General features: G+C 37.4%; 1 protein-coding gene across 1 annotated transcript in view; it reads left to right on the top strand.

Moving 5' to 3' along the window:
* Positions 1–3212: 3212 nt before the first annotated feature.
* The window catches only part of LOC140325935 (serine/threonine-protein kinase 17A-like), a 42654-nt gene continuing 18935 nt past the window's right edge, over positions 3213–26931 (top strand). The window contains exon 1 of the mRNA XM_072404057.1: positions 3213–3657. Coding sequence (XP_072260158.1) covers positions 3563–3657 — 95 coding nt within the window. The 5' untranslated portion in view covers positions 3213–3562. The remainder of the gene's footprint in view (positions 3658–26931) is intronic.

The raw sequence follows: 26931 nt of genomic DNA, 5'->3' as shown, positions 1-26931 counted from the left end.
ATTTGTTTAATACATAGTATTATTTACTAAATTGGGGCAGCCAGGAAACAAATGCCAGGCCATGGGGCATGAATGCTAGCTGTATATATGTCAATTTTGTGATAATTAGACATTTAGCCAATTATATAATCAGCTTTTAACTAGAATTCCAGCAGTTTCCAGCTACCAAATAATTACATAAAGGATGGAAACCTTCAAAACTGTCACAAATATACTGAAAGAGGTATTGTTGATCTATTTCTATCAGTTATTATCATTTTGCAATTTAGAAACAGGAAACTTTATTTTGGTTGATAGCTGATTAAAAACAACAAAATTCCTGGTTTGCCTTGCACTGGCCAAGAGATCATTTGTCCTTTACACCTCATTCAACCAATGGAATCATGACATTATTCATCAGCAAAAAGTGTGATTGATACATATTTGTTCCATGTCCCAATTTTTGCAGGATTTGTAAATTATCCCATGAACCCCCCAGCCTTTCCATGTCCTCTAGAATGTCCCACGAGGCAGAGGGGGAGCATAAATGTTGCCGCTGCATGGCTTTTTATGGGAAAAGTTGTGTGAATCTGAGATTAATCGATCATTTATATGGCCAGCGTTATAGAGAGAGGGTCCCATGTTACTGACAGTTTACTTTAAAAATAAACTGGCCAAATGCAATTCTTAAAGTCAGTTTATGAATAATAAACTATTCAGCCCGTACACACAGCGTGTCATTATAGCATACATACAGATAAGTGGACCTGAAGAGGGTTGTATGAAGACTTTGGCATAATGTGCTGAGAGAAGCAAGAAACCAGTTGGGTGTGCTTCAGAGCCTCTATCAAAGAGAACAATGAGCATTGCAGAAGTGACATCACCAAATACCACTCCTAATAGTATGTATAGATGTCCATATATATATATATATATATATATATATATATATATTGATTAGTAACCCTACTGGGGCAGTTAGACCATGGCCTGGAGTGGAAGAACTGCTAGAAGGTCCCATAAGCCATGTTTGGCTGTCAGTAACAAATATTCATATGTGATGAAAGATTTTAGACCGTCATCTTGCCTGCCATTGCAATCTTGCCAGGTTCTTATGGTTGATCTCCCAATTTGTGCATTTATTTTTTTGTTGTGATTTGTATTTATAGTTTGCCCATTCTGTGCCCATATTTCTATAGCCAAACTGCCAGTGAAGTAGATATAATGGCAGAGAGAGGTCATATTGTATCTTTCTTTCAACCTCTTAGTCTTGAAGCTTACATCTTGTGTAGCTTTATTTAATCATGCGATACGTATGCTAAGTTAAGCCCTGAAGCTGGCACAAGTCTTCCCATGCTGGCACCTTGCCTCACTGCACTGGTTCTTAAAAAAATAGTATTTTCTATGTGGTAATGTGCAGTACTGAAACGTTCGCTGCCATCTCAATTCATTCTCTAGCATCTCGTCGCATGAAAGTGGTTCGGGGGCATAAGGAAAAGCCAACTGCAACGCAAGCCCGCTGCCACTCTGAACATATCAGTCATGTCACACTAGCAAAGCAGCAACAAATCATACTGCTTTTTCTTTTTTCAACTAACTACATAACTGCTGATCCAACTGACTAAAACTCTTATCTGTGCAACTACAAATTTCTGTTGTGCCATGAATATCAGCATCTACATTTTATAACATGAGTAGCTGGTGAAGCTGAGAATTCTACAGCTGGACCAAACACTTCTAAAATATAGTTGCTCAGTGTCTGAGCTAAAAAGTGTTTGGAATCTCTGAGTCACAGACCATTTCTTTACCACAAAAATGTTAAGAATAATAATTCTGCATCTGCTACTAAAATCACATGTGCGATTGTCAGAACCAGACATTTGGTGAGGGCAGGGCTGAGGGGTGGCAAAAAAAGGTGGCTGCTTTGGGGGCTTCAGCAGTAGGAAGGTGCAAATAGGGCACAGCATGAAACATTTGCTGCTAAAACTTTTTTTTTAGCTTACTTTGATTTCCTCTTAACTTCCCCGTAACCTTTAGGGTCTCTCCTAAAACTCCTGCGGATGCATCAGTTAGTTCACTGCTTATAACAATCGGTAATCCATGAAACCTGGAATGAATTCCTTAAAAGTAATTTGCTATTTGTTAGCAAATGTTTTGAATCCTGGACCAGTTCCATTCCAGGTTTGCTGCATCACCCAGCTTCACTGATGAAAGTGTATCCTCTCCAGCCTTAGAGAGCTTTAATAAATCAGGCCCAATGTGTCCATAAAATTGGGTTCTTGTATTGATGTTGATATTAGCAAAGAATCGTTAGTTAATAGGTCTTCTCCTTTCCTACTATGACTTAGGGAAACCTGGTTCACCATTTGATTTAATAAAAAAAAAAGCCTTGCAATGAAAATGTTTTACATTCTCGATATATATCTATATAGTCTATATTTACACTTCAATCAAACTTCAATAAAAAATGCAATGGCTGTCCATATGCAGTGCCAGACTTGTGGAGATAAGAAAGAGACATTTTTTACCCAAAAGTATGTAGTGGACTTACACCCCACCAACCATATAAACATTTTTAAATAAAATATCCACCCAGCTGAGAAAGAATAAAGGATAAGGGGACGTGATCTAAAAAGTGACAGTGCCTCCAAATCAGGGGCAATGGGCACATATGGTATTACAATCAAAAGTGAAGGATATGACAGTTCTGGCAGATTCTATATTAATATTATTATTAATAATAAACAGGATTTATATAGCACCAACATATTATGCAGCCCTGTACATTGCAATAGGGGTTGCAAATGACAGACAGATACAGACAGTGACACAGGAGGAGGAGAGGACCCTGTCCCAAAGAGCTTACTATTTAGGTTGCCCTGCCGTCATTGCGTTAATAAAAATTCTACCTTTAAAGAAGAAAACAAACTTAATTTGAAAAACTGCTCTTCCAATGCCATGTATAAAAAGAATCATTAACATCGTATAGCGCTTTTTTTTCTAAAAAAATAAAAAAAATTGAAAAGAATAATAAAAACGAACAAAACTTTATTGAAAACTTTGTAAACAAATTTCATTTTTTCTCTTTTGCTTTAGAACTCCTTTTGTACAACTTAGTGCAACATGAGATCTTTGCAAAAAAAAAATCAGTTGCAGTTTGCATAATACCCACTAGAGGCGCAATGCGCAGTCCTCGTATTGGCTCTGCCCAGACTACGAACAGATGTGAGATGTCTATCTGCTCCCGCAGCGGTCAGCGCAGCTTCAGACGCTCTGGATTGAGAACAAGCAGCTGTGGGAAAGGAAGCTCATTGCAGCTCTAGCTAAAGAATAACTAGCCGAGCACAGGAAATCATAGAACGTGCTGCAGTATCATGCTTGTGGCTGCTGTAGTCTGTGCTCTGTGTACTCCCTGCACACTATAACTGCACATGGAGATCACCGAACATGCTGAGTATTCAGCCCCTATGTAAGTTTACTGCACATCTTCATTAATCAGCTGCAGGATTGTGCTGGAAGATCCGACATCCCTTCAGTTTGAATCACTGAAATTTACTTTTTTGTGGACTACTACAGTGGAATAATGGATAGAAGCAGCCTGGTGACCCAAACACAGACCATCCTCAGGACAGATCCATTCAATGATAACTACAGAGTGGTGGGCAAAGAGCTGGGAAGGTAAGAAACACCATAAGTTGGGCTGGATGTCCAGAAGGTGGGAGATCTACTACCATCAATAGCCCAGATTGGGGTTATAGAACACACTTGTACATTCATTTTATTTTTATGTTTAGGTAGTTACACCTGGACCAATAGGTAGTTCAAATACATCTTTTTCTCCATGGAAGAGTTCTTCCGAAGGTTCCTATGGGTTCTTTTAGAAGTGCCATCTACGCCCATCACCAATGTTAGGGGCAACATTTATTATAAGAAGTCGCTTCTTTATAATCAAGACACTTTTTATTGATCTTCAATAATATAAATATATATATATAAATCCTGTTTAATAATAATTAACAATAATAATAATATAAGGGTGATCATTGACAACAAATGTAAGGAACTATCTAGTAGTCCCATTCTAATTTCCTAGATTGTAAGCTCTTCGGGGCAGGGTCCTCTTCTCTATCTGTGTCACTGTCTGTATCTGTCTGACATCTGCAACCCCTATTTATTGTACAGCGCTGCGTAATTTGTTGTCTCTATATAAATCCTGATTATTAATAAAAATATTAATAATAATAATATAAGGGTGATCATTGACAGCCAAGGTGAGGAATAGCTAGTAGTAGTGAGTTCCATTCTAATGAACTTGTTCTTGTTGTAATGATTTTTTTATAGCTTGCCCAAACCACTTTTTCAGAACATGTCTAGTTGAATAGGACTAAATACCTCTAGAAATACAATGTCCTGGATGAATTAGAACCTTCTCAAAATGTAAGGGTCTGATCTCCCATCTCTAACCTTCCATGTCAGGGAATATTTCTCTAGTGACCACCAATATAAAGTGGTAATTCTGACCAATCACTAGTATAAGGGAATGCTAGAAGTTAATGTATTGTCCTTTATTATTCATTTCATGATTACTACTCTTTCCTGAAGACCTGAAAGTTAGTTTAAGGGGTTCCCAGTTGAAATACGGCTTTATTGATTGTTTCCTATTACTTTGCTAAGTCGGGAGTTTCCATGTCGGGGTAGTTTTCAGACAAATGCAAAGTTAGGGTAAGGTCACACCAGGTTGCAATATTTTCCAGGGACACTTTGGTTCTGAAACATCAACTTGTTACATTGTTTTGCTTTATAATTGCTAATTTTAAATGAGAAATGTGAAGATCTTGGTAAAGTTGTAGTTGTTTAAAGGTGAGAACATATATATAAGGATAAGATCAATACTTGGGGCGATATGGGGGGTTCAGCCCCATGCTAAGCATACCCTGGAATAGGGACAACCTTATCCTGCCAGACAAGTTCTGAATAGGTGATTAGCTGTAGAAATAAAATGTATAATAGACCTGTGAAGATATTTGGTGGTGAGTTCTCAGCTCTTTGGTTTCCGCTGAGCTATGTGAGTAATAATTGTGTTATCATACAGAAAGTATGGTAATAATGTGTCGGTGGCTTTGTACATGGTTGGAGCACATTGTTTCCTGCTTCTTGATAGAGCCTAAAACACTCATTAAACTATCCCTGAAAATGATCATTATTGATAGATTGCAGTGACAATTGAATGAGCACTGTACAGACTGTGCTATACTCTATTCTACTCTACTCTAAATTATGACCACTTGTAAGCAAAGGTCCTGATTTATTAAAGCTCTCCAAGACTGGAAAAGATAGACTAATATATTATGATCCAGCAAACCTGGAATAGAGTTTCCAAAAATAATTTGCTAATAGATGGCAAATGTACTGGATCAGATCCATTCCAGGTTTGCTGGATCACCCAGGTTCTCCCATGATAGTTTATCTTCTCCACTCTTGGAGAGCTTTAAGCAAGGCCAATAGTATTATATGAAATGCTTCTTTGGAAACTTGTTTTCTTGTAAAATTCTACTATATGTATGATTATCTCCAGGATTTCCATTTCCGACTGTCCAGGGCACAAACCATCCTACAACTGAAGAATTCAGTGCATTTCTGTGCAGACTGGTCATTTTGTACACCATTAGATTGTTTTACTCATTGCTGTTATAGTACCCTTGCTTCCTGTCCTGGTTCATTGCTATTGTACTAATAAATAAATGTTATCTTTAGAGTAATTAAGTGGTAGTTGGTGAATCTGTAAGATAAGACTTTATTGGCTTGCAATCAGATCTGCAAGAAATTGGACCTGATAGGATCTTCATGACTTTACTGTTCCTGGATATACAATGTTTAGCCAATTTATTTCAGTAATAATGGCTGTGGTGTGTGTAGAATGGGGACTGTTTACCATTCCAGCTGTGTACTCAAAAGACCTAAAAAAATGAGAATATCACAAGGGTAAGAAGATCTATCATGGTCACAAATTGGAGGATGAGGATCAAAATGGCCCCAAAAAAGGTGCTGCTCTAAAAACATTACAGCATATAGCAATATAATCCTGTAGTTTATAATATTTTATCCATGTAAAAAGAAACCAAAATACATATTCCAGATAAAAATAATAGAAATGAAGTAAAGAAATGCAAACTGTATTAACTACATAACAAATTGGTCATTTATTCAATGTAATGAAGCAGATCTTCCCCTAAAATGGAAGGTCCACTTACACCTAATGGGTCCCATCCTCCTCCCCGGATCACATAATCTTAGTAACAATTTATCTGAAAAAACCTGAATTTTATTTACCCTATTCTACCTTCCTCATCTTCTAGCTTCATGTCACTGTCCTGTAAGGAAGATACCTGTAGAATGTTGAACAGCTGAAAGTCTTTTGATGGGCACTCATGCAATGGACTGGAGTGTCTTCAAACAAAATTTTGGCTGTTCCACAGTGTACAGAATTCATCCCTAATAGACCGTGACATTGAAGATGTAGTAGGATAAGTATAAATCTAAAGCAACGTACACACTTCCAATGGTTCTCAGGGCCAATATCAGACAAGAATCTGAATTGTGTACAGCGAGCATCGTTGATCCGAACGACTGTCCTGGCGGATCCATGGACGATGAACGACGGACAATCGTAATGCAAATGAAGGGGCAGGGTGCGCAGCGGGGTGCTGCTCTGTCGCTCTCCCCCTCGCCTTTGCATAGAGCAGAATGGTGCTGTATGTACAGCGCTCGTTCATGCATCGTGGAGTGCTTATTAGTTGGAAAGGATTGTGAAAGACCTTTTCCAACAACTATAATTGCAAGTGTGTATGCGGCTTAACTTTTCAGGTACAGTTTTCACCTACTAAGAGAGAGGATGGGGCCTAGAGAGTAGAATATGACCCTTAATTTGGAAGTTCCACCTTAATGAGCCATTTTCAAAATAGTCATGAAATGCAAAATTTTACAAGCTAACTTTCCAATTTTATAAAAAACAAAGGATGAGTACACACAAACCCTGCATGTCATGTTAAGGTAAATGATGTGTGAACCGATGGCTAGTTTCAGGTAATTACCGGGGTCCCTGGTGGTAATGATCTATTCAGCCGTAGACCTACACTGGTGTCTTAGCCTCCCATTTGGAATTTTATTTGCTAGGATAAAAAGGTTGGAAAGAAGTAGAAGGGAAACCTAGGAAATTTGTAAGCGATATCATACCTTTTGTATCCCCAGGAGCTATATAAAGCAAACATTTTATATACCCTACCACTGGGGTGTCCAACAAGTGGATGGCGATCTGCCGGTAGATCACAAAGTCAACAGGAATAGCCTTTCAAAATAAACTCTACTGCGCACAGGAGTTTCTAAGTCTAAGTTTTTATTGTTGGTAGATCATTTTGACTTGGTCATTTTAAAAGTAGCTTGCAAGCCAAAAAAGTTTGGGCACCCCTGCCCTACCAGTATCTTCCCAAAACCAGAATACCAGCCTTGGATGGAGTGATCATTATAAAGAATTTTGAATCTCACTTGGACTTGTCATTTCAACATTAACAACATTAATAAAACCCACCAGCATATCATCCTTTCTAGGAATTACTTTTGGTTAGATTGCCTGCTAGGAAATATTGGTATATGGATAAGTAAAGTAGTAGAAATCCACAACCTACCAATACATTTATTTATTCATGAGGAATGTGATCTGTTCAAGAAAATAGTAATGGAAGTAGAAAGGTTGTAGTAGGTCCACTTTATTAGCCTAAATATCTGCCGGAGGTATACCCTACTATGTGATTTAGCACTTAGGCTTGACTGATTTTTTTAAAAGAACATACCAAATAAACACAAACCCTCCCCAATACAAATCAAACATGTCTGTCGGACTGCTTTGGGAGTCATTTTACTCTGCGCCCTTGCACAAAGTAATGGAGACTTGTGTAATTGTCAAATACCTGCTGTGTGCTTTTCTCAACTATTCATTAGTAACCATTATTACATGTTTACATAAGCACTCTACCCAATTATAGCCTTTGTTCAAATAGGTTAAGATAATAGTGACAACTTCTTCCCAGGCATTCTTTTATTACTAGCCATGAAGCAGATGTATACTCTGTGATCCCTCTGCAGAGATTCCCTGCAGTAACTAAAGAACATCCTCCATAATTGAGACTTGTAGAAAAGGTCTGTCATCTATGTCACCTCCCGGGAAAGTACAAAATATGGTTTAATTATATGTACTGTGCATAGTAACGGAGAATCCAACAGAATAGCAATGTTTTACTTTTACAGTTCTATATATGATCATATTTTCATCAATATTTGAACAGAATGAATATTGAACATTGACCATGCAAGTATTCTTTTATTTCTTGTTACTTGACTAACCATCATATTGAAATCAACATCATTTTTTATGGTAGATCAATGTTTTATTAGATATAATGGTAAGAATGATCAATTATTGAAGAAGTAGATGGTATAAATCGATCCAATAATGATTGTAATATCAAATGTAATATGGCAAATCAAGAGCAAGTCACATGATATTGTATTTATAAAAAAAATAAATGTGATATTTATTAAATAATTCCTTGGTGAAGAATCTTCCAGGGCCATGTGTTTGAATAGCAGTAATTGATTACACCTGCATTGAGTTCACCAGGGACTGTTTCAGTGAATTTCAGATTCACTGTTTTATAAATAAACCCCCTTTGAGCAACATTTATTGGACACACTATGCAGACTACAAAGACTGTATGGTCTCTGTACTATATTTATTGGCTGCCACACTAAAGCTACGTACACACTTCCAATTATTATCGTTGGTAAACGAACGACGAACGATCCTGCACGATATCTGCGAACGATCGTATAGCACCGATCCTGTACATACAGATAACGACACGATCGTTCGTAGATATTGTACACACAATAGATGCGATCGTTTGAATGATACAGGAAGTTACGTGCACCACAGGAACGTTCGTTCATCACGCATGCTCAGACCATGGACGATCAATGAACGATCGTACACACGAACGATGGTCAACGATCGTCGTCCAATCCGATCCGCCGGTCCGGTCGTTCATTTCCAACGACTTTCCTCGTTCGTCGGTTACTTTTTTTACGAACGATTTTTGCCCAATCGATCGTTCGTCGTTCGTTCGTCGTTCATTTTGAACGATAAAAATTGGAAGTGTGTACGCAGCTTAATACCATGGCTAAGTACCTATAACTATGGATGTAGAACAAGCATATAGATAAATAATTCAGACTTAATTTTGATTTTCCTGATTCCTGATGTCAGATGAAGGCTAGTGTTCATCCACTTAGAAGAGAACTGAGAAAGAATCTGTATTGGCTGGTAACTCATTCTGAGAGCTTTAGTCCTATAACACATAATGGACATTAAAGGAAACCAGGTATTTGGAGATAAATGGAGATTGCCATTGCTGATCTTTCTTTCTTTGCCTGGTTATCAGCCTGCCAGTCTTGCTTCAGTCCTTTTACAATCACTGACGATGGAAAAGTATGTAGAGGAGAAGATCGGACTTTATGGTTTTGGGTTAAGGAATCAAGTACTGAACCGGGAGGGAAGCTTAGCAGCCCAGCTTTTAGCTTTTGCTGGAAAATATCAGCAGTGGCAGCCCCTGTATTCTTTTAATGACAAGGTTACATTAACTTGCTTACTTACATCCTTCATAAAAAAAAATTCTATTTTATTCTAGTAGTCAATCTGTATAATAAATATAATATGCTATTTCTGACAATGTTAACATTAAAAATTATGCAGTCCAAAAACACCATCTAAACTAAAATATGCAATGCTACAATAAAGTGTTGGATATGCTATAGCTTCCACATTGCCTGTCTAGTTTACAATATGTTGGCTGCACCATCCGGTCACTGCAGGAAGGGTTAAGATAAGATGTTTATATTGTAAGGAAAGGATTACTCTCTCACAGTCCTTAAATTTCACTGCACATCATCACGATCATTTTTCTGATATAGGATTCACATGGATTGATAAAAGAATCTCCTCATTAGAATACAAAAAAAAAATAAACATGAAATACATTGATTTATGAGCTGAAAACATATTGACTATATTAACATATAATAGAATATAAATAGTTTTATTGATTAGGTGATTAAGTGAGGTAGTATGAGTCCTGATTCATTTATAGTTTGTAATTGTAAAGATATTTCTTATATAGGAATTGTTTTATTTATGTGTCATCATAGTGTAATAAATTGTACTGTGGTATTATTACTGTTATATTTATGAATATGTTGTATGTTACTAGTTTTTATAGATATGAAATATGTTAAAGATTATATATTCATTTATTTTAAGATATATATATTCTTCCAAAACTTTAGGCCGGTATTCTTTTAGTGAAAGTATCATTGAACATAGGAGAACGACAAAATAAAGTATCAGATAGTTACAAGTCAAAACAAGGTGTATGTTGACCATTGCAGGAGGTTTACTTAATCTATGTATGCAGTAGATTATTGCCACTGTAGGAATGAACAGGTGCTGTTAGAACAACAATGTTCCAGCTTTGAAAGGGGGAAGGATAATCTGCATCCTTCTCATAGGAAACAACGCCAGTCATTAGCTGTCAGTCATTCAGTTAACTGGCCGGAGGGACCTCTGGGGACAAATATTTTATCAAAGACAATCACAGTCATTTTGGGTAACAAAAATTAAGCTTTGGCATGAAGCTTTCCTTCTTATACATACCTGTGAATGCCTTTCACAAAATGAACAGTAATTATCCATTACAATCAGAATAAACCCATTGTGGTTTGACAAATACTGAGCATTGCTTGACATATTGCTATGTGAATGAGATAATAAATTCTCTCAAATACCAAGCCAAGTTGGCTCTATGTTGACTCTCCTGATCCAGAATTGTGCCTACAATCAAAAAGGCATGGCCAGGCCAGAAAGGCCGTTTGGAAGTGACAATAATCGAGGGGTTAATTCCATAGATTATGTTTCAATCACACATCCATGCTACTTCTCAAGCACACCAACTTAATGAGTAACACCAACCTTACAAATTCATTCCGAGGTTTAAATGACAAAGCTAATATCTAATAATTGGTGTTTGTCCAGACAGGAGAGCACACATGGCATTGTATTCAGAGAAGAAATACATTTGTAGAAGGGATGATATTATATCCTAAAAAACTCACTGATTTCATTCTTTTTTTTTTTAAACTAGAACCACTCACTACTTGCAGACTGAAACATGGTGAATTGTAATGCCCTGAAATAATGCAGAACTTTCACTATCTTGAACAGTGGACACCACTGTGGTTGAAATTTTTAAATTAGTTCTCAACTGCCATGGTTAGGCTACGTACACAGGTGCAAAAATTATCATTGGAAACGAATGTCTAACCATCGATTGTCCAATAATCATTAACAAAAAAAGTGCACAACAACTGCCCAAGACGCCGATGAATGAGGAATGTCGCTGGGAACCAACGACTGTCCCGGTGGACCTGATTGGGCGACGATTGTTCGCTATCTATTGTGTGTACAGTCGTTCAGTGATCATGGATTGCTCTGTGATACACTTTCTCCTGTACATGTCACTTCCTGCATCGTTCAAACGATCGTATCTAGTGTGTGTACAATATTGGTGGATTATATTTGAACGATCGTATCGTTTCAGCATGTACAGAATTGTGCACAATACGATCGTTCAAAATAGTCGTGAATAATCGTTAATTGGTCATTAATTGTTCGTTTTCAAAGGATAATTATTGCACGTGTGTACCTAGCCCTAGGCTAGGTACACACGTCCAATGGTTCTCGCCCAATAAACGGCTCAGGGCTGATATGGGACGAGAATCTGGCATGTGTACAGCGCCTGAGAGCACACAGCAGGGTGCTGCTCCATCGCTCTCCCCCTCCCCTCTCTGTATGTACAGCACTCGTTCATGCATCGTGCAGTCCTTTGGCTTTGGAAAGAATCGTGAAAGATCCTTTTCAACGACAATAATTGCATGTGTGTATGCAGCTTAAGCCTTGGCCTGATGTCAAGGGGAACCTGTATGTACTTCTGACTTTGGCACTGCCACATGCTGTGTATGGGGTAACACTTCTGGGAAAAGACAAGTACACTTTAAATTTAATTCAGCAATCATCATGTTATCTGTCTGTCATGTGTAATATATCACTCTAATTGCCATTGTCTATTTGTTATTATAGGGCTTAAATATGAGCCATGAAACAACCAATAAATTTGCAGTTTTTTATGGCCACTTTGAGCTCTGACAATCTATTCTAGTTGGAGAAGGATCATCAGAATGATGATGTGCCTATGAACAATTCGAATTGGGATAGGATATGTGACTATAGTTCTGACCTCATGTTTACCCTTCTCATAAAATTAGAGTTGGACTTCTCTTTCAAGGTCCCTGGGGATTTGCTGGAGCCACAGTGAATATATGAGCACACTACATAAAGAGAAAACGTGACCTGCTGTCTGAGAATGTTAGCATGGGATCAGAGACTGGTCAGGTGTTGTGAATGTGTCCTTAGATTTCTAGCTATACATTTACAGCTGGAATGATATCCTGGCCTGTTTATACCAGAGCTGCGAGCTGATGGATTGGAATTCCAAGCTGCCTGCTCAGGTCAGAAGACAATGATTACATGACCTACGCTTGTTTACTGCAAGGAAGTAGCACTCCTCATTTCTTTGTGGTTAGGTTGTTTATCCTCAGAGGACATATGGATGGATAATAAATAAAGACCAATTAATTGGTGAAACTGAATAAACAATTATTTGACCTTCACCTTCAAATTAAATCAGACCTATGCAGAGAATTCCTGGATTACCCAACCTTTGGGTTAAAAAACTTCTTTGAGCACATCAACACATTTTCTCCTGTATATCAATGGGGAAGTTTACCCAGAACTCAAATGGAGTGCAGTTGAAGTATATATATGAAAGGTGGGGGGATTAAGTAGAAGACAATACAGACTGGTTGATTTTATTGATTGGCATAATTGTGGGCACATTATCGTCGTATTGCAGGGTTTAGGTTTGCAGGGTTTCCTCAAAAAAGCCAGTGAGGAATTATTTTTGAATATACCTTTAAAACACCTAATAGATTTCATATGCACTTTTTTTTCAAGACCCATTGGCATTGGCTGTTTACATGTAATTGGCTAAAAAGTTTGCAGCACATCTATCCACAAGGAGATTAAAGTGGAGGGAGCAGAATTGTCAGAGAGATTAACTAATCAGTCTTCTGCTACTATCTGGGTGGGGTTGTGGAGGAGACCCAGAAAGCTACATACACATGCTAGATTATTGTCACCCAAGATAATTGATCGTCTTGAACAAAAATCTATCATGAGTACAGTGATCTTCCCACATTGTTCATTAGTGAGTCTCTCCATAGAACGAAACAGGGCTTTGTGCAACAAGAAAAGATCAGGCCCCTACTTGCAAGGCAGAACTGTGCTATGTAATTCTGACGATTTGTATGATGTGAATTTAAATGTGTATTTTGCTGTTTACCTGGAGTTCAGCTTCTTATACTACTGACCTAAAATCCCTTAAACCCTTTGCCAGCATTGAAAGTCATCTGATTGACTATAAGCTTCTCAGACTGTTCATTCAAACTCTTATTAATCAGTGATCCTCGGGACATGTTTTATTATAATAGCCATACACAAGCTTACAAGGGTCACCCAAAACCGTTGTTCTGATTTTATCACCAAATTCCCATATTTTATTGAGGTTTATTGCAAGTGGTTATATGAGTCAGTGTATGGAGGAATGATTATATCTTCCTTATATATATGATATTGAAGTGGATATTTGTCAGCCAGAATGATTTATACAAAACAATAATCAGCCTATGTTTGGTTGCCTGAAGTTCATCCAGAAGTACTATATCTTTTAAAACTTGTGTTTTAATATGTGTGTTGCATTAGCACACCACCTTTGAATGTTTAGACCAAATAATAGGTTCTTCAGACACCGAGCCACGTGAAAGCATTGTTGTAACCTGGGAGGAGAGTTCTGCCACCTCCAAGTGTCATTGTATTTTTCATTGGTTTTTCCACCTTGCTGTTTCACCATCTTTGGCCTTTATGCCACTGGTGTTCTGTAAAGTGTGTGTCCAGCCAAATATTTTTAGGGGTATATTTCTTCACTTCCAGTCCTAAAGATGCAACATGAAATTAGAATATACAATATTTTCCTCCTAGAGAGTTGTTCCTAAAACAAATCACCCCATAAGAGGATTACCCCTTACCTATTGCTTTGAAAACTACCCAAAATGTTGGTTTTCCCCTCACTTTCTGAGGCAAATGGGCCATCTGGGCAAATAAAAGGGGCAAATGTTAACTATCGGGATGTAGACAAAAAGAAAAAGGAGGTGTAACCCTTCCCTACTTTATCGAAAACAAAGCCATTTAGGAGCTGTAGAGGCACACTTGGACCCTAGATGTTTTAAGTAAGAAGTACCTAAGTCACTGCACACAGGGCTTCCAGAGAGTATCTTTATCTGTAAACTTTGTCACATTAATTTATTATATTTATCTTTAACAGGTTTGTTATAATGCACCAGACACTGGATCTAAACAATGTGCCGAGTCGTATTGATTCTGGATATTTTCAACATGTTCTGTATCTTTTGTGAAAGGCCAATCTAAGGATTTCTATATTCATAAAAAAGTATATTTGTGTAATTCTGGCTTCTATGTCCCAGGAAACCACATAATATAAAGCTGTCAATAAAATGACTAAAAAGAAAGTAATAGGGAAGCCATGCAGATAAAAGGAAGGATGGGGCTGTGAGAAGAACACAGCTTCTCATTATCAGGAGGTTTGGTGTAGAGATATGTGGGTTAAACCTTTCATGACCTAGAGAAATATCCACCTTATCAGGAAACGGGGACCTGTGTATACACACAGGGTATTATGTATACAGCTTCAAAGCTGAAAACACAGACTACTAAATATCAACACAGCACACTCCCAATGATTTGCTTACACAAGATAAAATGATGGGCTTACACAGTAGTAAAGGTGATTTTACATAAGAGCGTGTGATTGAGCTGCATTCCCTCTATGCTGCATGGTCACCCATTGACCTACCAAGATGGCCACATTGGCATATCCAGTTCAACGAGCCTCAGGCAGTGGAATGGGCTGGGTGTAGTTAAAGTAATTTTTAGGGCAAAAAATATATTTATTACAAGTAGAAGATAAGTGCATTATTCTTTTTTAAAGCTTATCTCTAGGCAGATATAAAAGGCCCAAATCAACAAATAAAGTTCTGATTTGTAAGCTCTTCGGGGCAGGGTGCTCTCCTCCTCCTGTGTCTGTATCTATCTGTCATTTGCAACTCCTATTTAATGTACAGCGCTGCATAATATGTTGGTGCTATATAAATTCTGTTTAATAATAATAGTAATTTAAGTAATGTTACTTTTGTCCCTTGTCAGGGCATTACCTACATTCACTCCCAAACTTCCCTGTCCCCCACTTTTTCTCTTTCTTTTTACATCCCATAATGAAGACCAGCTTTTAATACTGCTTGTCATATCATCCTCAGGCTTGTAAATTGTCTTCAGGGGTATTTGTTGAAAGCTCAATTCCTATTCACATAGACATACAAGAGTTCTGTAGTTCACCAGGTAGAAGTGACCAGGCTGGTTGGGATATCATCATAGAAAAAGGTACTGAGATTTTAGTTATTATTATTATTATTATTATTAATATTAATAATAATAATAATAATAATAATAATAAAAAAAAAACAGGATTTATATAGCACCAACATATTATGCAGCGCTGTACATTAAATAGGGGTTGCAAACGACAGACGAATACAGACAGTGACACAGGAGGAGGAGAGGACCCTGCCCCGAAGAGCTTACAATAGTTTATAGGACATTAGGATTTTGAAGTGCTTTTAAAGCGATAACACATAACATAATAGCATTCTCTACCATACACTTTAGCAATGGATTTCCTTTTCATTTATGTATCCCAGACCCTCTTATGTACTGATCTGATAAACTATTTAAGTGCTGCAGTTTGGAGATTACATTTGTAACTTATCTGCTCCATGACACCTCATAAATACACAGCAGACCCATGAACTTTAAGGTATGTACAACATTGTGTACATTCCAGATGGAAAGTGTGGATAAAACCTTCATAAACGTCTCAAAATATGTTAAATTGATAAATGGCTTGGTACAAACTTTGCTTCTTACTGCAAGTCAGAGTATTTTAAATGAAGGATTATGTGATCATTTATAATTCATTATGAGTTACTGCAGTGCTTGCTGGTAATGAGTAAATCCTATATTACAAAATTGTTCATCAATGGGCAGTGGACAACAGGAGATGATGAACAAACAGATAAAATGAAAACCAGAAGCAAAATGCAGCCATAAAAAGCAGAAGTGTGTCAGGGCAGCATGTTGTATATTCATAGTTGACACAGAAAATCAGGACACAGCTTAAGTAAATAATTTAGCAGTGCAGCCATGGAATAAATACCAGGGTGTAAGCAGGAGCAATTTATTAGGCAGGCATTTTGGTGTCCAACACCTTACCCATTGGGCCTGATTTATTAAAGCTCTCCAAGGCTGGAGAGGGTATACCTTCATCAGTAAAGCTGGGTGATCCTGCAAACCTGGAAAGAATCTGGTCCAGGATTCAAAATATCTGCTAGCAAATAACAAATGGCTTTGAAGAAATCCATTCCAGGTTTGCTGGATCACCCAGCTTCACTGATAAAAGTGCATTTTCTCCAGCCTTGGCAAGCCCATTGTCAGAGATAAGCAGTGATCAGTTAAAAAATGAGTACCCTAGATTCAACCAAAAAAGATGCTTTGGACGAACCATTTGGCCAAAAACACTGTTGACTATGTTCATTATGGACAGCTCTATTGGTGTTAAAGATGCAGTCTGTTGACCATTTTGATCCTTGCATGTATATGGTCCTAATGCAATTTGGTATGTTTTACTGCAGTAAATCTGCAGATGAGATAATAAAAAAAGAAACTCAATGATTTGTTTTTTTTTCCAATATGTTTTTATCTGGATAATATCCACTTTATATCTGTCTGTAGGCACAGATAAAGTTATACATAATCATATGTATCCAAGAAGTCTGTATATGTCTTGGCTTGCGTTTTGCATTTGTGAACTGTACCAAGTGTCAGCAGCTGAATTTATCTCACAGTCACATAAATCTGTCAAACAGGGTAGAACCAAACTGTAACTGAATTATATCACTTATGTAACTGGTTTTCCAGGTACAACCAGAGGAGGGAATGTTTTGGTAGTCTATAGTGTTCCAGAAGAAAACCACAGCAGGTAAAAAGTTGGAAGGGAGCAAACTTAGTAACAAGCTTCTGTGTACATAACCAGACATTTTATATGTGTTATAAATTTCACTGTTCTATTGTTGGCATGGGTTCAGATACAAGCCAGTTCTAAATATCAGACATTATGTCCGTCTCTCCACCTCTGCTAAGATGGAATTCTAGGAATCCCACCCTATTTGTAGAATACGTCTTCACCGTCCCTCTGACTGACCACCTTCCAGCTTCTAACAATGAACCTCTTGTCTTTGCATTTTTTGCTTTGTCTGAAAAAATGCTTCCTTCCACAACATTGCTGAATTCCTACTTGAAGGAAGAGGTCTATAAAACAGCATGCCTTGTCTATCAATCTGCTAGAGTCCGACTGAGATTGATCTATGAACACTAAAGTAGTTAAATTGCCTTTCAGACACTACTCACCCCAAGTAAAGCACACTTGTTATAATTCGCATATACATGCTCTTTGGCTGTGCTCTAGCATGTTTGTTTTATTTTGTTATCTACTGGTGCATTTAACACTCATTAGTCTAGCAAAGAATACTTAAACAAATAAAAGCATGTGAAAACACATTTTTCTAAGCTCCAGTTGGGATATATTAGTTCTTTTGTATAGGTGGCTGTATCTTCTAAGAAAATGGCATTTGGAGAAATCAGTCTGGCCATAACCGATCATTATTAATTGAATTGAGGGTGTATAACTTTTTTACATTTAATTTTAACTATGTATTGAGAGAATACATTGCTTTGCTTATTTGTGGTTGCCTGATTATGTACACAGGGTATTATCCATAGTGACTCAAAGTTGCCCCAATGGCATGTGTCAATGAAAATCAGCCTGAATGTATTGTTGGTTGAGGTTTTTGCAGTGACTAATATAATAATATAAACTTTAGGAATGTATTTCTTCACATATATTTATGTTGGCTGTTGTCAAAAATGTCAAATAGGTACTTTGGCTCATGGCCTAAAAGGTGTTTTCTGATCGAGGATACTGTTCTACCCAGTCCATAAACATTAGAGTTAGTGTTTTTAGTTACAATATACTTTATAGCAACAGTTTAGATCAGAGGTTCGCAATCTTTTTCGGCCACTAGGCCATTTATGAGGTGGGCAGGAGCACACTAGGCCGAACTCTCTCTGAGTCCTGCCCTAATTGCTCTGCCCCCACTAGGAATACCCCCTGAAGGGAAATTCCTCTCCTCCGTATGCATTGCGGAGGAGAGGGAATGTTCCTTCTTTACTGCGGCTGCCGTTAACACTTTTGCCCTTGCGGTAAATAGGGAACATAGGGAAGAAGGGAGCCAAAGCAAGAGGAGGCTCAGGAGCCGCATGCTCCAGTTACAGTAGTTTGTTCCAGCCTAATGCTGGCCAGTAACCCGCGGCTCTGGAACCGCGCATTGCCGGCCGGCATTAGGCCGGATCGGCCAGGGGGTGTTAGGCCGGAACAAACTACCGGCTAGGCCGTATCTGGCCTAAAGGCCGGAGTTTGCCGACCTCTGGTTTAGATCATTGTGTAGTTCTGGTCAGTTCAAAAATCAGCAATAATAAGTGCTCATTAGCAGTTCTAAGTGCTTCTGAGTGCTTGTTCAGGATAGCACTTGAAAATGCTTGATAATAATGATTGCTGTGCACTAGGATAATCAGAGTTTTAAGTCAGCAAATCCTTTTTTTATTTTTATATAGAGTGGAGAAGAATTATTTTATTACAGAGCTTTACCTATGTCTTTTTACTTTTCTGACAATAGCTTTACCAGATAGGAAGTGCAGGAAAATCTACAAATAATCAGAGATAAAAACATTGGTGATTCCCCTATTCTCCAGCAGCCATATTTTTTCTCTTTAGTTCTTAGATTGTAAGCTCTTCGGGGCAGGGTTCTACAGTCAAGAATCTCCGTAAGGTGCATTTATATCAGAGAGCAAATATTGTTATGTTGTGCCACTTCCCTTCTATTTGATCGGAGCACATGTTGTCTTCTGATTGACAGATTAACAGAATTTTGAAAAATCTATGTGAGCATTTATTGACTTTTTACTTTTATTCTGCACTTCACAATTAATTACATTGGGCAGATATGGCTGAAGGTACTATAGATTTCAAGAGAAGGCGATAAGAAGTCTCATCACCCAACCCTTGTAGCACTCCAACTATAAAACAAACACCATGTTAAATATTGGACAACATAGGATTAGTACCCAGGATACCTTGATAAAACAAAATTGCTCTTCCAAGGTATATTTTTGTAAATCAATTGCAGCAGGTTACTTTGAAGCCAGTATGTAAAGAACAAGGTCTCTGTTTGACTTCTTACATAGACATGTATAAGAAATACTAGCTTCTAATCTCTGTATGGAATTTAGGAGCTTGCTTGTCCTAGATGAGTAGAAATGACACATTAGAATGTTCCTTATCTACTCAGGTGCATTAGAGAAAGCAAACTTGGCCCTTTTCTATTCACTAATATCTCTAGATTTATGACCTCCAACCCCTTGGCTAATACTTATATAAAGTGTTCCCTCCGTAAGTGCTGAAGAAGAAAATCTGGTTTTCTAGCTAGAAACAATTAGGCCGTTAGACTGTCAAATAGTTATGTGTCAGATCATACGAACATAACTTGTACTTCAACAAATCGATATGGACTTATATTATTACCAAATATATAGGTAGCAGGTGTAGTTTAGATACAAACTCAAAAAGCAAAATTAGGAAGATACCCATACCTGTGTTTCCTCGATTACTTAGCAGTAAGCTAGGGCTAAAGCCTTGGTGACATGGTTTTGTCTATAAACCTGAAGAAACACATATCCTTATTAAATTTTGTACTAAGGTTCGGTACACACGTGCAATGGTTCTCGTCCGATAATCGGCTCAGGGCTGATGTGAGAATGTGCGTGTGTACAGTGCTCATCATCCATCGTCAGAACGACCATCCTGGTGGATCCATGGACAACGAACGACCATAATGGAAGTAAAGGGGAGAGAGCAGAGCGGTGCTGTATGTACAGCACTCGTTCATGCATCGTGCAGTCGTTGGAAAAGATTGTGAAAGATCCTTTCCAATGACAATTACTGCACATGTGTACATAGCCTAAACAAAATCCCAGCAAACATCATGGAGAACTATGTATGAGATGGAGTCAGGCCACAGCCTTCTGACTTCCAATGAAATAGATATGTATAAACAACTTTCCATATCTTCCTTTCAACAAATTTAAAACAATGGAAGAATAACTATATATATATATATATATATATATATATATATATATATATATACAGAGCTCAACCCAGGAATTTTTTTGAGCCGGTTGGGAAGAAATTGTAGGCGGGGGGCATCCCCTGTATTGTGACCCAACTCTTCAGCAGCCACATAAAAACAGCCGGGTGGTTACTAAAAAGAGCCGGGTTGTGCGCCCAGCTAAAAGGGGCTGGGGAGAACAGTGATATATATATATATATATATATATATATATATATATATATATATATCACAAATACCCATACCCCTCACTATATCACAACCCACCTATTTTCTTCTGATTTTTAGCTATTTACCTTACATAATCTAAAAACTATCTAGATGTGCATTATTCATATAAGTTTAATTTATATCTAAACCTGTTGCTTTATATATCAGGTAACCAAGGTAGCCCAGTCCATACACATATGTTCATCATGTGGCTAACATAGAGTTTCTATAATTGCACATTTTGTTAGGTTAAAATTAACTTGCCTTCCATTAAGAAGCATTGACCTTTGTGTACTGAAAAAGAATAGGCCCATTATTGTAATAGAATTAACATGTTTGGTGTCTGCAGATAAAGTCTAGCTCAGACGCGACATGGCTCGGTTACAGCTTAGTACCAGTGCATAGTCACCTCTGGAGGATACGCAGGGAGTTTGGGATTTCATTCCACATTCCTGTCTATCTGACCTTGAAGATGAAGTTCTCTGACTTGGCACTTACAGGGCACAGGTGGAAAACATTAGCACTTGTTGGAGATCTGCAGTTCTTCATGGTGTTTTCCTTGCATTTGTTAGTGCACAGATGGCTTCAGTTAACATAATAGATTCATTTGTTTGGTTAGCGACCCCATTCAGACAATTTTCTTTGTCTTTTGTATAGAATAAAATGAAAATGCAGGTTTGTCTCCCTACTGATACAGAACATCAGACACCTGGATGTAGCTTAATTGCTCAAGGGTAACTGGTATGTAGGGAACATCATTGCTCTAGGAACTTTCTTTTCATATATCTGATGTATAAATCATGCAGGTATTACCAGCTGTAGGGCGACATCCAATATTTTCATTTTTGTTTTATATTTATTTTACGTAAGTATGGTTGTATATGTGCTTTATTTAGTAACCAGTCACTACGAAATCATGAATTCCTCATGGTCCTGCTAGCCATGTGGCAGCTGGCTGTTTGGATCCAGGGATCATCAGGAGTGGAGTGGCCCATGGTAAAAGAGAAACTGAGGTTCTTGAAACAATTTATACAAGCTGGTGCTATGTACATTAATCATATGGTGCTTCACTGGTAAAAACTGTCAGACTATTGGAGACCCTCTTAACCTCCCAGTACTGGTCCTACTTTGCCAATACAAGTGTGGCCCAGAGGGTATTTTCCCCATTGTTAGCCTTCTCCATTTGAGATCTGTTGATAAATGATCTACAGATATATAGGTGCAGAGGTTGGAATTAGTTCGGTTGTAACTCACACATATTTTTGCATTATTTAACTTTTTAAGATAGAGGTATACAATATTCTCTGATTTGCATAAAACAAAAGTAAGGTCATTCTATTGTCATATCGTAGTTACATATTTCATTAGATGCTTGGAAGGACACCCAACAGGCACAGCAGTGTTTATGGGCCAAGGATTCTTCCTTAAAGATGGTGAACATGCAGAAGTCATGCACTAAACTTTATGGTCAATATATTTAATGTTTTTATACTCTTTGTGACATAGTATGGTAGTGTAGGGGAACTATGGGGAACTAAGATAGCCGAATTCCTCTACAGACTCATGGGTTTTGTTGTTTAATATTTGTGTTGAGTTTCAGTGTTTTTACATAGTTCTGGTTGCATCTAAAATACAAGAAATATTTTAACTGCATTTAGCCCTGCATGCAGGATTATCTATCTGTGTCACAGCTCCATATAATTGTTCAATATAGGGAACAGCCGTAAGTGATGCAAGTATTTATGCAATCCCCTCAACAGTTTTCTTTCTGCTAGTGGTAACTTCAGTTAAAAAAACTTTAAATAAATGGATATTGGCTCTATAGCAACTAGTTAAATCCTTTTTTTTTCACAATACAATTTTTTTTTCAAATACAATACATGGAAGATAAAATTTTATTGGATGCCATAAGCAACATATTGTATGCAGTGTTTAGTTAAATATACTTTATTCGAGTCATCCTAAAAACTGATCCTTAATGATCTAATCCCCTTTTTCAACTTTTACTGGGTATATATTTGACATAAAAGTGAATGTTGATTAGCTAGTAGTAGTCAGACTTAACTTGTTTTTCCAATGTTGAAAACATTTCACAACTTTCCAAGCCACTTGATCAGTTTTACCATTGTAGGAAATGGATGTTTACTGCTTCTCATAGCAAGCATATTTGATTGCAAGTTCCTCCTTAACAATGACTATAAACATACATGTTTATAAGCTGCCCATCCCCTGAACACAATGATTGTCATAGTATACATTTTTTAACACAAAGGGGGGAAGGAGAAAGATGTGGGCAGACAGTTTATGTTTCAAGAGACAGAATAGTGATGAACAATGGTTTTCTGACCTGTCTGAATAATATTTCCCCCTGGAAGTGATCACCCAGGAGTTTGTCTTAGGAGATGGTTTCCTAGTTGCATGTAAAGAGAACATTGTTATTTTGCAGGCCTATTTTACATTGTATTGTAGTCATCTGCTCACTGTAAATATTGAAACTAATGTAAATGACAATATAGAAATAGATATATGGGGCTTTATTTAGTTATATACGTATTAGTGATGATTCAATACCTTTAAAATACCAACTAAGTGCTCTTATTTAACTAATTTTTAAAAATTCTATAAATACATGGGCTAATATGCTGTATGAACAGTACATGTCATTCTGACATGTAGCCTTACAGTTCATTATGTTCTAAAGCAGCTACATCTGGAACAAGAAAACTGTTGCTTTCTTGTTGAAAAGCTGTGGTCTCTGTAGAGGTCCGTCACATTGTGAGGAAGCAATCTCTCTGCAGAGGTCCACCATACCCTTTTCTGAGTCCAGGCCAGAACTCTACAGCAGGGTGCATGAGCTTTGCTGACTGTAGAGCTATGGATCTGCTTCAGTAGGGACGGCATAAGACCTCTGTTTTAAAACCAATTTTTCCCCATGGGGAACACCTTAAGGTCCTTCTTTGACAGATGTTATTTAACTATATTCTGTTAACAATTTTTGTTTTGTCAGTTGACAAATGATATTAAAACTTGGCATTGGTTCCTTTATCCTAGCACTATTCTGCACCGTTTGTTGTAATGCACAAGGATGAGTTATTATTATTATTAACTTTTATTTTCAAGGCACCAGGGCTGTACACAGGGCTGTACAATAATTAGAGAATAAAATGAAATAACTTTCATGGTATTGATTGATACCTCATGTTACCAGCACTTATGTGACAGTTTTTGTCCCCAATTAATCATACAAAAAATAGTTGGTTTACAGGTATTCACTGGGGATAATAATTATTACCCTGTTTTCAAAAATAAATGCAGAAAACATGTTTTATTATTAAGTAAGTTTTCTGTAAGACATACAAAATGTGCACTTAGTGAAACAATATATAATGTCCCTCTAAGAGACTTTTATCTTATTAATAGGATTATGGCAATAAAGGGAAAAGTGGTTTTCTCTTGGCAGCACCTGTGTCTATTCCTTAATGGAGCTGGCTATAGGCAGCAGTCCTTCTGGCACCATTTAGAGATAAGGTTTTTGTGGAGTCAGTCTGTGGCCTTCCTTGACATCTCAAGGTTATCTATAAGACTAGCACCTGATCTTCAGCCATTAGCAAGGCAACCCAGGTAATCTCTTTGAAGTGGAGGATTACAGGTAAAGTTCTGAGCCTGATAAAAGCAGTTTTGTCCAATCTAATCCAACATCATCTTTATACAATCTTCGTAATACCTGAAAATACATTCCCATGTCTTATGTGTTTAACCTGATCTGCTCTTTATTTGTGATTTTTAGGGGAAATGGTTACTAAAGGCTAAAGTGAACAGTACTGTGTAAATAACATTATACCCCTTCTCCAAAGTAGATTACAGTCTTTTGTCCCTATACACCCCTCATACACAGTTGTGCAGATAGCAGGGAAGAGGTTAAATTTAATGATTTTTTCTTTTTTTTTTGGAATACATTTTGATCAGAAAGCAAGTGACCTGTGTAGAACAAACCAACATGATCACTTTAAGGCCAATCTTTCCCCTTGTAATTATTATTCACTCTTTCTATTCTCCATTCACCCATCTGAAGCAAAACAGATGCTTGTTCTTTCAGGTATGGAAAGCATTCTATAATTTCGGTTGATTGCGCTAGCAGCCTTTCACAATACACAAGCAGTATTATATGCAATAATATATGGAGGAGAGTCATTGTTTTCTGTAAGCTCGGACCAATTTAGCTTAAAACAGAGCTTACACAGAGCTCTCCCTCTTTTCTCCCATGGGTAAATAGAACAGCAAGGAAACAAACAAAAGAGGAAGAAATATATTGAAACACCAATGGTGGATCAAACACATACAATGGTATGATTCACAATTGTATACATGTGTAAATTAATCCTAAATTCTGGACAAAAAGTAGTGGGGGGGGTGCGAAAACTAGACAATGATTACTTAGCGAGCAGAAATAAGGTATAAAGAGAATTAAATGCCGTGTCCCGACGCGTTTCGCCAATACTGGCTTCCTCAGGGGACTTGTGGACATCGGAGTGCAAGATTAGAAGCAGGGAGATTCAAAAGGAATCATTGCCATGATTAAATGATGAGAAGACATCAAATCAGATGCTTGAAAAGCCTTTGAAGTGATGTAGAGTATATCCTTGGAACAAGGGGGTCTGATGGTGGTGCTGTTTGTTGGAGATTGGCAGCATTTATCTCTCCTTATACCTTATTTCTGCCCACTAAGTAATAATTGTCTAGTTTTCACACCCCCACTGCATTTTGTCCAGTGGGGAAGGAAATTTAGGATTAATTCAAACATGTATACAATTGTAAAGCATAACATTTTATGTGTTTGATCTACCATTGGTTTTTCAATTAATAGCTGCACCCTAAATACCCTGTCTTTTCTCATTTCTTAATTTACCATATACTTATCAGGGTATGCAGCCCAGTATTTATTAGAGGAGATGAATTGGTGTATTACACTATATTTCCCTATTTATTGTACAGCGCTGCGTAATATGTTGGCGCTATATGAATCCTGTTTAATAATAATAATAATAATTTACAAAAGGGGAAGAAAGGCAGGTGAGGGGCCCTGGCACTCACATACCCTCATATTTCACGAATCTATAGAACTCAGATACTTGCATTGACAATGGGTCTACAACATGGCGGAGTTTTACAGGTCACCAGAAAGTTCATCCTCATTTACAGGGTCACTGGACTTTTCTTTGTGCTATAGTGACCGATAAACTCATCAATATTTCATTTCAAACATTGTTAATGTAAGCCATTTCAAAAATTTGAACATAGACAGAACACTAATAAATTACTAAAAAATGAAATCTTCACCACCTATGCCATAGAAACTAGTTAAGTAAAGTTATTTCTAGAAAGCCTGCAGAGCTAACCTTACTCCAAAGGTGAATCAGGGTACAGTTAGTGGAGAACTGCATGTTTCATGGTTCATTGGACAACCGTGAGTTTTGTCATTTGTAAGCCAAGGATAAAGGTAAAGTTTAACATGGCTTTAGTATTACAGCGAATACCATTTAGTATTGTAAAGTAGGGAATTACAGGCTTACACTTACGGCCCTCTTATTTCTCTATAAACGGAAATCACTTATTTTTCCAAAGAGCAAAGATAAACACATAGCTGTCATTCTAGGTTTTATTGCAGATATGGTCAGCGAAGCATTCACAAGAACAAACAGCTAGGCTTAGCTCTAATTGCTTACATTCATTAGCCTTAGGCCCATGTTTGTTGACAGACACACAAATACCACTTCACATATTGCATTTTAAAATATAAAATTTAGCCATGTTAAGGCTGTGTCTTAAGTCCAACAGAATCCCATAGATCTTATTTATTTGGACCCTATTTAAACAATTTATCATGTTAAGATCCGTAACTCTGTGAGACACAGGACCAATGTCTAAATAGCAGAGAGAACATTTGTTTTATTAAGGACAATTATAAATGAGTTCAGTTTCCATTAGAGTACACTCATTGATATTTATGGCATCCTTTACATGTCTCAGCTTTAGGCAGCAAGTTTTGGCTTTGGGCAGCAAGAAATGTTAGTATAGATATCTTTGTAA

Source organism: Pyxicephalus adspersus, chromosome 3, assembly GCF_032062135.1.
Source record: "Pyxicephalus adspersus chromosome 3, UCB_Pads_2.0, whole genome shotgun sequence".
Lineage (NCBI taxonomy): Eukaryota > Metazoa > Chordata > Amphibia > Anura > Pyxicephalidae > Pyxicephalus > Pyxicephalus adspersus.
Note: the sequence above shows the minus strand (reverse complement) of the source record. Positions and strands in the feature narration are given on the sequence as shown.